General features: G+C 36.7%; 2 protein-coding genes across 2 annotated transcripts in view; both read right to left on the reverse strand.

The window, feature by feature from the left end:
• LOC106745414 (membralin-like) overlaps positions 1–990 on the reverse strand; it is a 99,319-nt gene extending 98,329 nt beyond the window's left edge. The window contains exon 1 of the mRNA XM_014620994.1: positions 939–990. Within this exon, the coding sequence (XP_014476480.1) occupies positions 939–981 (43 nt within the window). The 5' untranslated portion in view covers positions 982–990. The remainder of the gene's footprint in view (positions 1–938) is intronic.
• A 4,983-nt stretch (positions 991–5,973) lies between these two features.
• LOC106745409 lies at positions 5,974–13,178 on the reverse strand. Its single transcript, XM_014620988.1, has 2 exons — positions 11,585–13,178; positions 5,974–8,140 (listed from the first exon to the last, which is right to left on the reverse strand). Exons 1-2 carry the CDS (start codon positions 13,136–13,138, stop codon positions 6,554–6,556), a joined length of 3,141 nt encoding a protein of 1,046 aa, XP_014476474.1. The 5' UTR covers positions 13,139–13,178; the 3' UTR covers positions 5,974–6,553.
• Positions 13,179–13,785: the final 607 nt, after the last annotated feature.

The following is a 13,785-nucleotide window of genomic DNA, read 5'->3' on the forward strand; positions in this document are numbered from 1 at the left end:
TTTAATTACTTTTGTATTTAAAAAAAAGGTGGACCATGCGAAAGTGGAGTTATTTGCAGTGTATTTGCATGCTTTTAAGACATATTTTTCTACACCACATTGATGATAACATCGTATTTTTTATTTTAATTTAACAAAAAGATTTTAGATAGTTTATAATATAAGATTATATATATATAAGATAAAATATAATACAGATGTTATGATATATTTCCTCTAAGTTACTCAATTTCTCTTCTTCATCGCGCGATTAAACCTTTCTAATATTGTTGCGAGATAATTAGCTTAATCAGCGCATCGATCTCATGATATAACGATAATTCCGTACTGATTAAACGTTAGATACCGCGATTGCGAGAACCGTGCAGAGCGTTTTACACACAAAGATAAACTGAAACTTCGTCAAGTTCTTCGAGGAAAAATTCTCGATATTTGTTATTATAATAACTAGAAATGAAAGAATTATAATCAGGAGGATCATTTTTCTACTAAGTATTATCATACAACATGAGTGATCATTGCCTTACATTCACATTGCTACACGGAAAAAAAGTTTTAAATTACGAATATAAATAAATATTGAAAAAATTTAAAATACAAATAAATAATTACTCCGAAAACTCCCGTAAATTTTTAGTGGAATCAAATAACACTTACTTAGTCAAAGCAAAATATTTCCCGAGTAAATTATTCCCAAGTAAAATATTTACTTGATCCCAATAAAACCTTATTATATACTTATTATATACCAATATTACTTTATTCAAATAAGAAGTTGCTGAGGAATAGTGGAGCATTATTTATTTGAATCGAGTACTTTTTTATGTATTACTATTTCTTTTCAGTTAAAACCAGAAGAAGATATAGTTAAGGCAGAAATAACCATAATTTTAACGAGATTTCTCTTACAGTGTAATGAAACGTGTCTCAATACTTACCGATGAAGACGAATATCTGGTGATGCGAGTATCGCAGTAACATCGAGATCGACACCGTCTGAAACAGCAAAGAGCGGAAAGCCCATGGTCAAATTCGCATTCTCGTCTTGATTGAAATCGCGCAATGTGAGATATTGGCGACATATATGCTGCAATTAGCGCGGGGACGCGATTGACGTTGATTAAAAACGTCGATCCGCATTATGGGTTACGGATATTCTGAAATTTTACGCGAGTACCTTTGACAAAGTTACGTAAATTGCGAACTGGTCGCTCGTAGTCGGTTAGCGGGTTGAGCGAATGTTGAAATTGAATTGCGATCGGTTCAGATTGAACCAGCACCTGACACCCTCGAAGATAATCCACTATTTGCAACAGCCAGCTTTGCAGTAATGGGGTCGTTCGATACCACCTTGTACGAATACGCAGATGTTATTAAAAAAAAAGGAGGAGGAGAAGAGAGAAGACAGAGAGAGAGAGAGGGAAGGAAGATAAAACGGGCAAAAGAAATGGAATAAATAAAGAGAAAAACAACGTTAACCGGAAGCTATTAATCGTCGACTTTTAGAGCATAATATCGAAGTATTAATTTAATTGCGAACCATATATATAACTGTAACATTTTATTCGAAATTGAAACATATACAATTAATGGTTACTCCCGTAATATTTTAGTGGTATGATATTCGTGATAATATTATCTTTTGTAAAAAGGTGGCGAACTTAATTTACGAATGTACTGCGTTCATTTCACTTCCCTAAAAACACGAATCGACGTTCGCTATTCTTAAAGTTTAAAATATTAAAAACGACTCTTCCGGAGTCGAAATTTTGCCTCTATATTAAACTTTTAATTACTACACTCATATAGTAAGAGCTAAGATAGCAAACTAGGTTCAACTTCAATTCTAATGATATGATTTATTTCCTACTTTGATCCTAATGATCTCTTAAATGTCCATTTTCGCCATGTCAAAATAAATTCTTCATGATTAAGCATTCAATTAAAATCTGTAGAATTAAAGATCCAAAAGAGAAGTTAATAAGTGTCAGTATCGTTAAAATGGATTTTTATTAGTCTATAGGCCATGTAAATAAGCGCAAACCATCCTCGAGAGAATCAAAGCGACATCGAAATTTCGACTCGAGTTCGTCGCTTCACATCTCTGGTTCGCGCAATGTGTCGATAATTGTCCATTAGTCGAATGAAACAATTCGCGAAATTATTTACTCGTTTAGACACGACACACTGCACACCAGAAATATCGTTACCAATGCGAAGCTGGCGAGACATGAGGCATATATTACCGGTGCGAATCGAAACGAAAATCTAGCATGAAATAAACATCCGCTCGCGAAATCGTTCCATTTTTGTCAGAACCGCGCGGATCTTGCGATGAACTCAATATTGCTCGTCCATTCTCGCGACTGCTCGCTTTTAAACAATATTCTCTGCGACTCGTCCGAATTCTTCCTCCCCCGTCTCGCGCACGTGTCGCGGCTAATAGACATCTCTTATGATAAATCCGACCAACGTACGTATGGGCGAACGGACGGTCAATCGAATTCGCTGTAAGAGAGACACAAGCGTGCCCCGAGGGGAGGGAGGTNGGGGGGGGGGGGGGGAGCGGATGCGAGCGACAAACGTGCAAACACACAGAAGTAAATAAGGAGGAAAGATAAAGGAAGAGGGAATAGTATTTCATACCGGATCACATTGTAACGGAGCGCCGGACGTTGCATGTACATGACAGAGGAGATACACGGTGATACGTGCACGACGACAGTCGTATGCACGTGACTCCGACGGTAGGCCAGCGGGGGTAACTGACGGAAGTGAACCCTCCAGGCAGTCGGAGCTCGAATTCACGTGTTGCGACACGAGCGACGCGCAATGCTCATTCTCCTTCCCGTCCGTCATCCCCCTCCCGCTCCGGCTCCCTTTTACTACCCGATAAACTACGATCGGCATCGCTCCACGCTGCAAAGCGAACCGCATTGTCCAGTCCGAAGAACAAAATGTCTCATCGCTCAGCGGCAATCAGAGTCACGAGGCGTGTGCCGTGTTGCGAATTCGCGAACGTATCCACCGACGACGACGAGTACGCATTAACAAAAAATTCTCAAGACGCAATCGTCTGTCGAAAACCAGGCGGTTTCAATTGTTAAAACGATAAAATTTTAATGAAGAATAATGAAAGGAATCGAAAGGAAATGATTAACGTTCCGAGTAGTTATATTTTAGTACTGACCTCTATTAGTCAACAGCGAGAATTAATTCAAGCACCTAATAATAAGCAATTGTTTTTATTAAAAGCTGTATTAAAAAAAAATTATATTTTTTTCATTTGAAACAAATTTTTGTTCAATGTAATATATATATATATATTTTTTTTTCTTTTACACTGAGAAAAAATGTGTTTCAAATAAAAAAAAATATAATTATACACACACACACACACACACTCACACACATTATATTTATACTGATATATATGTTATTAGTACATACTGAATAAATATTTTTTTATTTTTCAGACATTTCTATCTCAATGTATTAGCTTTTATGCTAGTTTTTTTATTCAAAATATTATTATATATTAAGTTTTTGTTACATAAATTATTTTCAATTTTACCACGTTTACTGACATACGGGAATAATAAATGCTCAGTAGAATTCACCTTATCAAAGAGCATATTTCTAATAGTCTCCTTATATGGTTCTTCCTTAAAATAAAAGTAGCGTATGTGAAAAGGAAGAATAATAAATTAATACTTTCACTATACATGTATAATCCATTTCTTACGAGAGATACGTCATATATGTGTGTCAATGGCGATAATTTTTCTTTTTGCGCCCATAATAAACAAACTAAGGCTATTTTCTACACAATTATGTAGAAAAGAAAAAATTCCAAGTAATCTGTGGGGAGGATTCCCCAAATGAACATTAGTAGCGAACATATTAAGACAAAATATCAGTATGTGTCCCGGTTACAAAATTTGTACGGTAACTTTTTGCAAAATTTTCTCGCGTGTGCTTTGCCGTTGCCCGTTGTTAAATTCAGGAAAAGCTATGAACACTGATACACGAAATATATATGAAACTAGGTTCTTATTAAGAGTATAGCGTCAATTAAAGATCTCGCGAGGTAATGACGATCTCGACCGCGGTATGCTGCAATCTATTTCGTCACAATTTGATACAAAATTACCGACTTGGGGGCCGCTACGACGAATACGATGCCTCTAATAACGTTGATTTATAGCGACGGTTCAACTCCAAAGGGATCGCGCGAGGATGAGCACACGAGGGGATAGGAAAGCTGTACGCTGGTTACTTCAGCGGATGGTTAGCTTGAATTGATTGCCGTATCGTTTTACACGTGTAAGGCTATCGTATAGGTGCGCGTGAAATCATTCCTCTGTGATGGCGAGGTATTTATTATCGCCGAAAAAGGACATATGAACGAACTCGCATATTCCATACAGCGTTGACGCTCAATATTCTCGATAATATACGGTGCATGCTTCGATGTACAGTCACTCGAGTCTCGGGGTGAAATCTGATGTTTTATATCAAATAAAAAACAACCAAGGTCCACTGACAAACATAAGCCCGAGACAGGCTGCTGTCCGTAAGCCGATACGTTCTGATATCACATGTACGTAACGTGAGACCTAATGAGAAGTCATTAGTCTAGAAAGAATCAAGCGGCAGGGGAGAGACAAAAAAACAGCCCTGATTCTAAACATCTTTCTGATATAAATTAAACAATTTCTCGCATCTCGTATTTCATTAGTAAATTTCTCACGAAAAATGGAATCTCTCTGTTCGCGCTGTTCGCGCGTAATTCACATTTGTTATCACAAATTAATATAAAATATATAAAAATTATATTGTTACATATAAAATAATTACATATATAATAAAAATATGTGTGTGTGTGTGTGTATGTGCACATAACAAAAACAAATAATATAATATATAATAATGAAATTTAAAATTTTATTTCTACTAAAAACGATATGTTAATTAACATATCGAAATGTTCTTCAAACCTCTTTTCCGCGATGCTGATTGATTCGCGCGTTGCAGCGTTGCGGCTTGCTTCATATGTCTCATTTACATGTTAAGTGATTAAGTGAATTCGAACGACGAATTCGTCCCTCAGTTTATATGTTAACAAGGATAAACAATTAAAATATTTTAAAAACGAAGAAAAGATAAATAGATTTTTAGTATGATAAAAAACTTTTTAATCCGATATGTTCATTTAATTATACAAACTGAGATTAATTTTCGTGTAATAATAAACTGAGATTAATTTCCGTATAATAATAAATAGTCAAACAGCGTAGCGTAACGCCCGTATTATGGGCGCGTGTATTATTCTAGTTATATTATAAACGAGTGAGAATACGTTTCACTTTTCTATACTAATATAATTGAACCAAAACTTCCATAAAAAATATGCATTATTCCTTTATTCTTGCGTTATCATTTTTGTGATAACAATTGAACAACAGTATACTTCATGGAAACGTTAAGAAAATGACATTGAGAAATAAATGTCTGATGATGAGTATATTTCTTGAAAATGTCATGACTGATAACAAATCGATTGTAGGTAACAATATAAATGTCCAAGAGTACAAGATTTCAGGGACATATCGATACGTGGAAAAACACTCTTTTACAATTTAACAATGTTATGAAAACTATATTTATATTATAACTATATTGTATATTACGAACTTAATCTATTTGTAACTTCGGGAGATTCCGTTATGTTCGGAAATATCTTCATTCTTATTGAGTTATCTCTGAATAAGTCATTTTCGAAGACATTTGTATTTTTTCTATCTAATTTGTGTGAAAATAAAGAAGCGGCCAATATTTAAAATTTAAAATGATCACATTCACAATTATAAATTAATTATAAATCAAATCTGCTTTTTGCCTACATTCTCTAAACCTCTGCGGTTCTATGTGATTAAAGGAAGGTCAAAATATCCATTTTAATTAATGAAATATAAAAGATCTAATCAGTTAAAAAGAATTTATTATTTTTACAATAATACATATTGAAATATACATATCTCTAATATATACTTTATCTATTTTTTCCACCTTTGTCCAATACACTTGCTAACTAATTCTCGAAGATGAGACACGTTTAACAAGCAATTATCGCTAAAAGTCCTTATCGCCAGAAGTTCTTACAAGTGGCGCGTGGCAAGATCAGACACGAACTGTTCAACAAAAACATCGAATTCTACACATCAATAAGATTATTAATGAATTAAACGAGTGACACAGCAATAACAATTTTGCCGAAACGACGGCCGCGCAGTTTTATGATGCTTTAGAAATTTTTCATATTAAAAATATGTTTCAGAAATTTAATTTTAAAATTGCGTTAAAAACGAAATGAGAATATTTCGAAACAAATATGATATAGATGCACATTCTCCACAGTAATGAAGATATACTTTTTTACACAGTGCCAAACATTTGTAATAACGGTAAGTCCACTTTCATATATTGATAGCATTCCATTCGTCGATAAACAAGAATCAAGCACGTAATTTCGAATGCCGGTCTCAATTTACTATTTCCTCTTCTCCAATGCAATCCAGAATCCGCCATCAGGTTGCAACGAAAACTGTGTTTTATCGAACACTACGGACTCGACGGTCTTCTCTGTGACCTTGAAAATGAATTTCTGTAGGAGATGAACTATCAAGAGTTTCGTCTCCATGAGAGCAAAACGATTGGCGATGCACATCCTAGGCCCGACGCCGAAGGGTACATATGAATACGGCACAATATTATCCTTGTTCTCGTCGCTGAACCTCTCAGGATCGAACACAGACGGATTCGGGAAATATTTGGGATCATGGTGTAACGCGTAAATAGGCGTCCACGTCAAGGAATTGGGCTCGAGGATCACACTCTTGCAACCAGGCTTCGCCGGATGTAGTTCATAACTCTTCGCGCAGAGTCTGTCGGTGACAAACATCGGCGGATACTTCCGCAGAGTTTCGGACACCACCATATCCAGATAAGTCATCTTCGATACAGTCTCATAAGAGATCTCGCCGTTTTCCTCCGCGAAATGTCGTTCCACCTCTTCAAACAGGCGATCCTGAATGTCTCGGCTAATCGCGAGCTCATGAGCGAGGAAGCACATCAACGTGGAGGACGTTTCAAAGCCAGCGAAGAAGAAGATAAAGGCCTGTGACACGATGTCGTCCAGCGTCATTGTGTGCACATTGGGTCCCTCCTTGTTACGAGCTTGCATCAATAAATGAATCATGTCCGGGCGAACGATACCTTGCTCATCGCGGGTTTTAATGGTCTCTGCTACGATTCTTCTGAAGAATTGGGTCGTAGCCGACGGGAAGAAGTTCAGACCTATTGACTTCGCAAATCGCGGTGCCGCGCGGAATAATATGAACTTCAATATAGACACAAAGTTACCGAAATTGGTAGCCTCCAATCCTCTCGTGAAGAATTCGTTGTTTCGATCCTTCATGGAATTCACACTTATACCGAAGGCCGATGTGGCGATTACGTCGGTGGTGTACCGTCTGAAGACCTCCTTCGTATCGACAGAGGAGCACAGCTCTGGATGATCCGCCAGGTATTCGGCGAATTCGCGGGAACATTTCGACACCAGCCCGAACATGGTTTTCATCTTGTTGGCGGTGAAAGAGGGACTCAACGTGTTCCTCATTTCTTTCCAACGATCACCGTGCAAGGAAAAGACGTTCTTACCGAACAAGGGATCTAATTCTTCATTCGCAAAGGTGGAATGCCCCGGAAAATGTTCGAAATCTTTCACCATGACATCTTTTATCAGCTGGGGGTCGCGCAGAAGAACAAGAGGAGTGGCCATGTCCATTAGTCCGATGTATTTCGCGTCCTGGTCATAATTGTAGACGAATTTGGTATAGTCGGGGAAGCTTATGCGTCGAAAGATCACTTGCCAAGGAGTCCCCAAAGTCGGAATTGTTCGTATATGTGGGACGCCTCTTTTACTCCAGTAAGTATAAACATCGTACAGAACAGCGAGAAATTTCAACACGCCGATAGTGCACAAAGTTGTTAATAAAAGCACAAAAGACGATGAAAATAACGACAACGACGATGACTCCATCGTGATCGACACGTCCGTGAACAAATGGCTTCGTCGCTCGCGGCATATGATATAAGAAGTTCAGACATACACATTCAAAAACACGAGTCTTATCATACACAGAGAAGAAAACAAGATAAAAGCCTTTTGAACTGTTGCCAATTCCGTTGATTTGTGACGCGTGTTATCTACGCAATAAACAACATGTCTAAAAATGTCATTTCAATCGCACGTAAATTCTCGTCAAAACTACTTATTATATTTTACTGAGGAGAATAACTTACTCCAATAATATCTAGATATTTTCTCAGGAATAATAGTTTTTGATATATCGAACTATTGCTCAATTAATGTTTTGCCTTATGGATTGTACCTATCATGAATTTAGGCGGAATTATTCAATTATGAGGCGGAAATTTCAGAATGTGGTCTACACAATTGCAAAAATATAAAGTGAAGAATTTCATTTTATGTTTCGTTTTAAGAATGAAAATAGCTCAAAGAGGAAAAAACGATGGCAGATTGATCAATGCTGCACGAAAATATATTTTGTACTATTATTTATTTTTCTTCCCTTCCACATATGTTTTTCTTAGTTGTCTTTTTAATATCATAAATTAAGCATATCATAAATTATGTACACGTTTTATTTATATGTTAAGGACTAACGTACGAGGGTGATAAGTAACCTAGCTGATACTGAAAGAGGACGACAGCGACATCTGTATATGTGATCATAAATTGTTCTTCTTATGGATAAATATTCTATGGTCACAAATCATTCTGACTTAGTAATTTGTTGTTTGTCAGTTGCTTAACCCTTTCGCTTCGACAGTCCAGTCCGCCGAAGTGTCGTCACCGTACGGAAGCACGCGCCGGTCGCCGTGTGGATGCCGGATATATCCGGCACTCGAAGCGAAAGCAGAAGTGTTTCGAGTGACAATGAAAAATGGATAAAATTATAATTCGTGGCATAATTCAATTCATTTTTCTGGGAAGGAAAACAGCAAAAGAAATTGATGAAAGGATTTACCCCACATTGGATGACTCATGCCCTTCCTATGAAACCGTTCGACTTTGGATAAATGAAATCAAACGTGACAGAACAAGCATCGAAGACGCACCACGTCCTGGAGCCTCGAAATAAGCTGTGACGTCAGAAATCATCAATAAAGTCCATGATATGGTTTTGGCCGACAGACGAGTAAAAGTGCGCGAGCCAGCAGAGGCCACAGGCATCTCAACTGAGCGGGTTCACTTCATTTTGCATAATGAATTGCACATGAGAAAACTTAGCGCAAGATGGGTGTCGCGTTTGCTTACACCAGAGCAAAAACGAATTCGCATGCGAACATCAGCCAACTGTTTGCAAGTGTTTAAAAAGAAACCAGCGAATTTTTTGCGACGTTTTGTAACCATGGATGACAGGAAAGGTGTTGTGTTCCATCAGGATAACGCCAGGCCACACAAGTCTATAGCGACTCGCCAGAAACTACGGGAGATTGGTTGGGAAGTTTTGATGCATCCACCACATAGTCCGGTACCAAGCGATTACCATGTTTTTCTTGCATTGCAAAATTTCTTTAGTGATAAGAAATTGGCATCAAGAGAAGATTGTGAAAATCGATTACTAGAGTTTTTCGCCAATAGGGACTAAGACTTCTATGAGAGAGGCATTATAAAGCTACCTTTAAAATGGCAACAAATTATAAAACAAAACGATGCATATTTGACCCAAACCGGACAATCCGAAATATGTTAAATAAAGTCTTAAAGTTCACGTAAAAATAATGGATTTCATCTTCCCCAACCTAATATAAACAAGGACAATTTCTGAGTTAAAATGTGTGTGTTCCAATATTGGGCAGTACTTAACAGAACAATATACACGAATATATTTAATTTTATAAATTTCCGTCCATTGAATTCGGATCAACTTACAATTTCGAGAAAATGTTCTTCAGACAGTGTAATTTAAGAAAATATAAAATCCCTAAATCGAAAATTCTGAAGATTCTAAATTAAAATGCTCTCTTAAAATAAATATATCAGAATATCCATAAAATACTAATAAATATTTATAAATATTTATAAATGTATCGGCAAATGAACTATATATTACACGGACCGAATCAATTTTTAATTGTAAAAATTCCGACAGTTGCATTTGGGTAGGACTTCTCATAGACTTCTAAGTCTAAATTATTCTTAAAAAGACTTTTATTTAAATTTCCATTTTACATATATATAGAATAAAAATTGTAAAAAGACCACAATATTTTAATTTGTTTACTTTCATAACCATGTATTAAATTCAAGCGCTATTTTCTGTAATCTCCGCTTAATCTAATATAATCAAAGAAAACATTAAAGTATATATTTTAAACAATGAAACGGTTAACCTGGAATTATTATTTTTGCAATTCTATGGACAAGATATATCTAAATTGCTTTATGCGCTTTTATCCCACACTCATAAGTGTACTATCTAATTCCCGCTAGAGACATGTTTAACGAGCGACAATAAATGATTCGATATGTTTTTATCATAAATGGCGCATGACAAATGGCTTTGAAAGAAAACGATTAATATATAAATAACAATTTTACTGAAACAAGAGTCGCTTGTTAGTTTATTAAAAAAGAATAGAGTACTACCGGTAAATAATGCTGGTACCTATATATCTCGACAGTTGTCGGTACAAATTAAATTCTGCAAGTTTATTTCCTTTGTGAAGAGCCAAAGAAAGCATAAGACAAAACAACGCTACGATAATATACCGTAATGTCCACAGATGATCTATTACAAAAAGGTTATTTCGCTATTTTCTGATGTTAAGATTGCTACAAGAGAAACCTGATAAGTCAGCTAATTTATTCATGTTTAATTATTGCAGTATTTTCTACAATATAATGCAAACCTTTAACCTTTCATATAAACCTTATAACACATAATATAAACCTTATAATTTCTTATATAAACCATTAAATATACGGCAAGAATATTGAATTTTTTGAATTGATGGAGCGTTACAAGTTTAATTTATTTGTGAAAACATATAATTTGAGTAACGGTGGTCAGTCGGGGCTGGAATGACCATGATTAAGAGCTGCGCTTTGTTGCAAGAGATTTAGAAGAGATCGACTACCAATTTTATGAATTTCCGCTTAGCTGATCACCATTACCGCCATTGCTCCTTATATATTAGAAATCACTCCTGTTATAAATTATAATTTTCTCCTCCTTCTCTAATAAACTAATATAAAATTATAAGTGTAACATATTCGACGAATTCAACAATGTCAACGTTAATCCTATTCAATGTTTCAGCTTTTTATTAAAAACAAAACAAGGATATCTCAAACATAATAATGATACTATCTTTTACACAGAACAATAGATTCAGAAACAGTAAGCGTTTACTTTTACACTTCGATAAGATTTTACGTATCAATAAACATGAGTTACATAAGCCGTTTCTAGTAAAATATGTCAGCTCATTTTTCCCTTTTCTCCAATGAAATCCAAAACCCACCATCAGGTTGCAACGAGAACACATTTTTATCGTATACCATAGGGTCGACAGTCTTCTCCGTGGTCTTGAAGATAAATTTCTGTAGGAGACGAACCATCACGAGTTTTACCTCCATGAAAGCGAAACGATTGGCGATGCACTTCCTGGGCCCGAGGCCGAAGGGCATATATGTATACGGCACGATGTTGTCCTTATTCTCGTCGCCGAATCTCTCGGGGTCGAATTTGTACGGGTCAGGGAAATAATTGGGATCATGGTGCAACGCGTAAGCAGGTATCCAAATCTTGGACGTGGGCTCGATGATCACGCTTTTGCAGCCCGGCTTCGACGGAGATAGCTTATAACTCTTTACACAGATCCTATCAATGAAGAGCGCTGGCGGATACTTCCGAAGAGCTTCCGACACCACCATGTCCAAGTAAGTCATCTTCGACATTAACTCGTAGGAGATTTCGCCGTTTCCCTCGGCGAGATGTCGTTCTATTTCCTCATATAGACGATCCTGTATATCTCGGTGAACCGCGAGTTCATGTACAAGAAAACACATTATTGTCGAAGACGTATGAAAGCCGGCCAAAAAGAAAATGAATGCCTGCGACACGATATCGTCCAACGTCATATCGTGCACACTACTATGACCCTCTTTATTCCTAGCTTGCATCAATAAGTGAATCATGTCCGGTCGTACGATTCCTTGCTCTTCGCGCATTTTAATGGTCTCAGCCACGATTCTCTTGAAGAATTGGGATGTAGCCGACGAAAAAAAATCTATTCCTAGTGCCTTCATTAACCGTGGCGTCGTGTGGAATAACACTAACTTCAATACGGCCACAAAGCTTTGGAAATTGCTGGCCTCCACGCCTCTTATAAAGAATTCGTTATTACGCTCCTTCATGGAATTAATGCTTATGCCGAAAGCCGACGTGGCGATTACATCAGTGGCGTATCGCCTGAAGGCGTCCCTCGTGTCGATAGAGGACCATAGTTCCGGATGATCCGCCAGATATTCGGTGAATTCGTGGGAACATCTTGACACTAGCTCGAACATAACTTTCATCTTACTGGAGGTGAAAGAGGGGCTCAACGTGTTTCTCATTTCTTTCCAGCGATCACCGCACAAGGAAAAGATATTCTTACCAAACAAGGGGTCACATTCTTCAGTCACTATAACGGCATGATCGGTAAAATGTTCGAAATCCTTCACCATGACATCTTTGATGAGCTCGAGATCGCGGAGAACAACGACTGGTGTGGCTTTGTCCATCATGCCAATGTATTTAGCGTTCGGGTCATAATAGTAGATGTGCTTGTTAAAGTCGGGGAAGCTCATGCGTCGAAACAACAGTATCCAAGGCGACCCCAAATTCGGAACCGCTCGTATATAAGGGACACCTCTTTTCTTCCAGTAAGTGTACACATGATATAGAACGACGACCAATTTCAGTACGCCAATAGCGAACAAAGTTGTTAATGAAAGCGCAAAAGGCGACGAGAATAACGGCGACCACGACCACTCCATTGTGACTGACGCGTCCGAGAACGAATGACTTCGTCGCTCGTTGCATTTAATGCTATGATTCTAGCAGCGAGAATCTTATCATGCATGAACGGTGGGAGGGATGAGCGGAAATCCTCATGAACTATTACGGCTTACATTTTAATATTGATACGTGTTATCTACATGGTAAATATCCTTTTAAACGTATTGATTCAAGTTCCTGTAATTTACTGTCTGATGTAATTATACTATGTAATAAACCAAAGATGAAATAATATAAAATTTTTCAGAAGCAAATGTTTTACTCTGACAACATTTTGATACTTTCTTAGATATAGGTCATATTCTACCAAATTATTGTTCGATTAATCTTGTGGTTTTTGAGCTACACTCACGTATGATAAATTTAACATTGATTTATTCAATTATGAAACGGAAATTTAATTTTGATGCAGATTATACATCTGCAGATATACAAAATAAAAAATTTATAATTTACTGTAAGAAAAATATCTCAAAGAAAAAAAATTAGGAGAAGTTGATCATTGTTGCGCGAAAATATATTTGCATTAACATTTACGTATCCTCTTCTTCCCTTTCAGTTTTCTATCATTTTCCCTATTTCCTTTTCATTCATTAAATATAATTTAAAATTGTATTATATTATA

This window comes from Dinoponera quadriceps, unplaced genomic scaffold, assembly GCF_001313825.1.
Source record: "Dinoponera quadriceps isolate SergipeBrazil2010 unplaced genomic scaffold, ASM131382v1 scaffold1651, whole genome shotgun sequence".
Classification (NCBI taxonomy): Eukaryota; Metazoa; Arthropoda; class Insecta; order Hymenoptera; family Formicidae; genus Dinoponera; species Dinoponera quadriceps.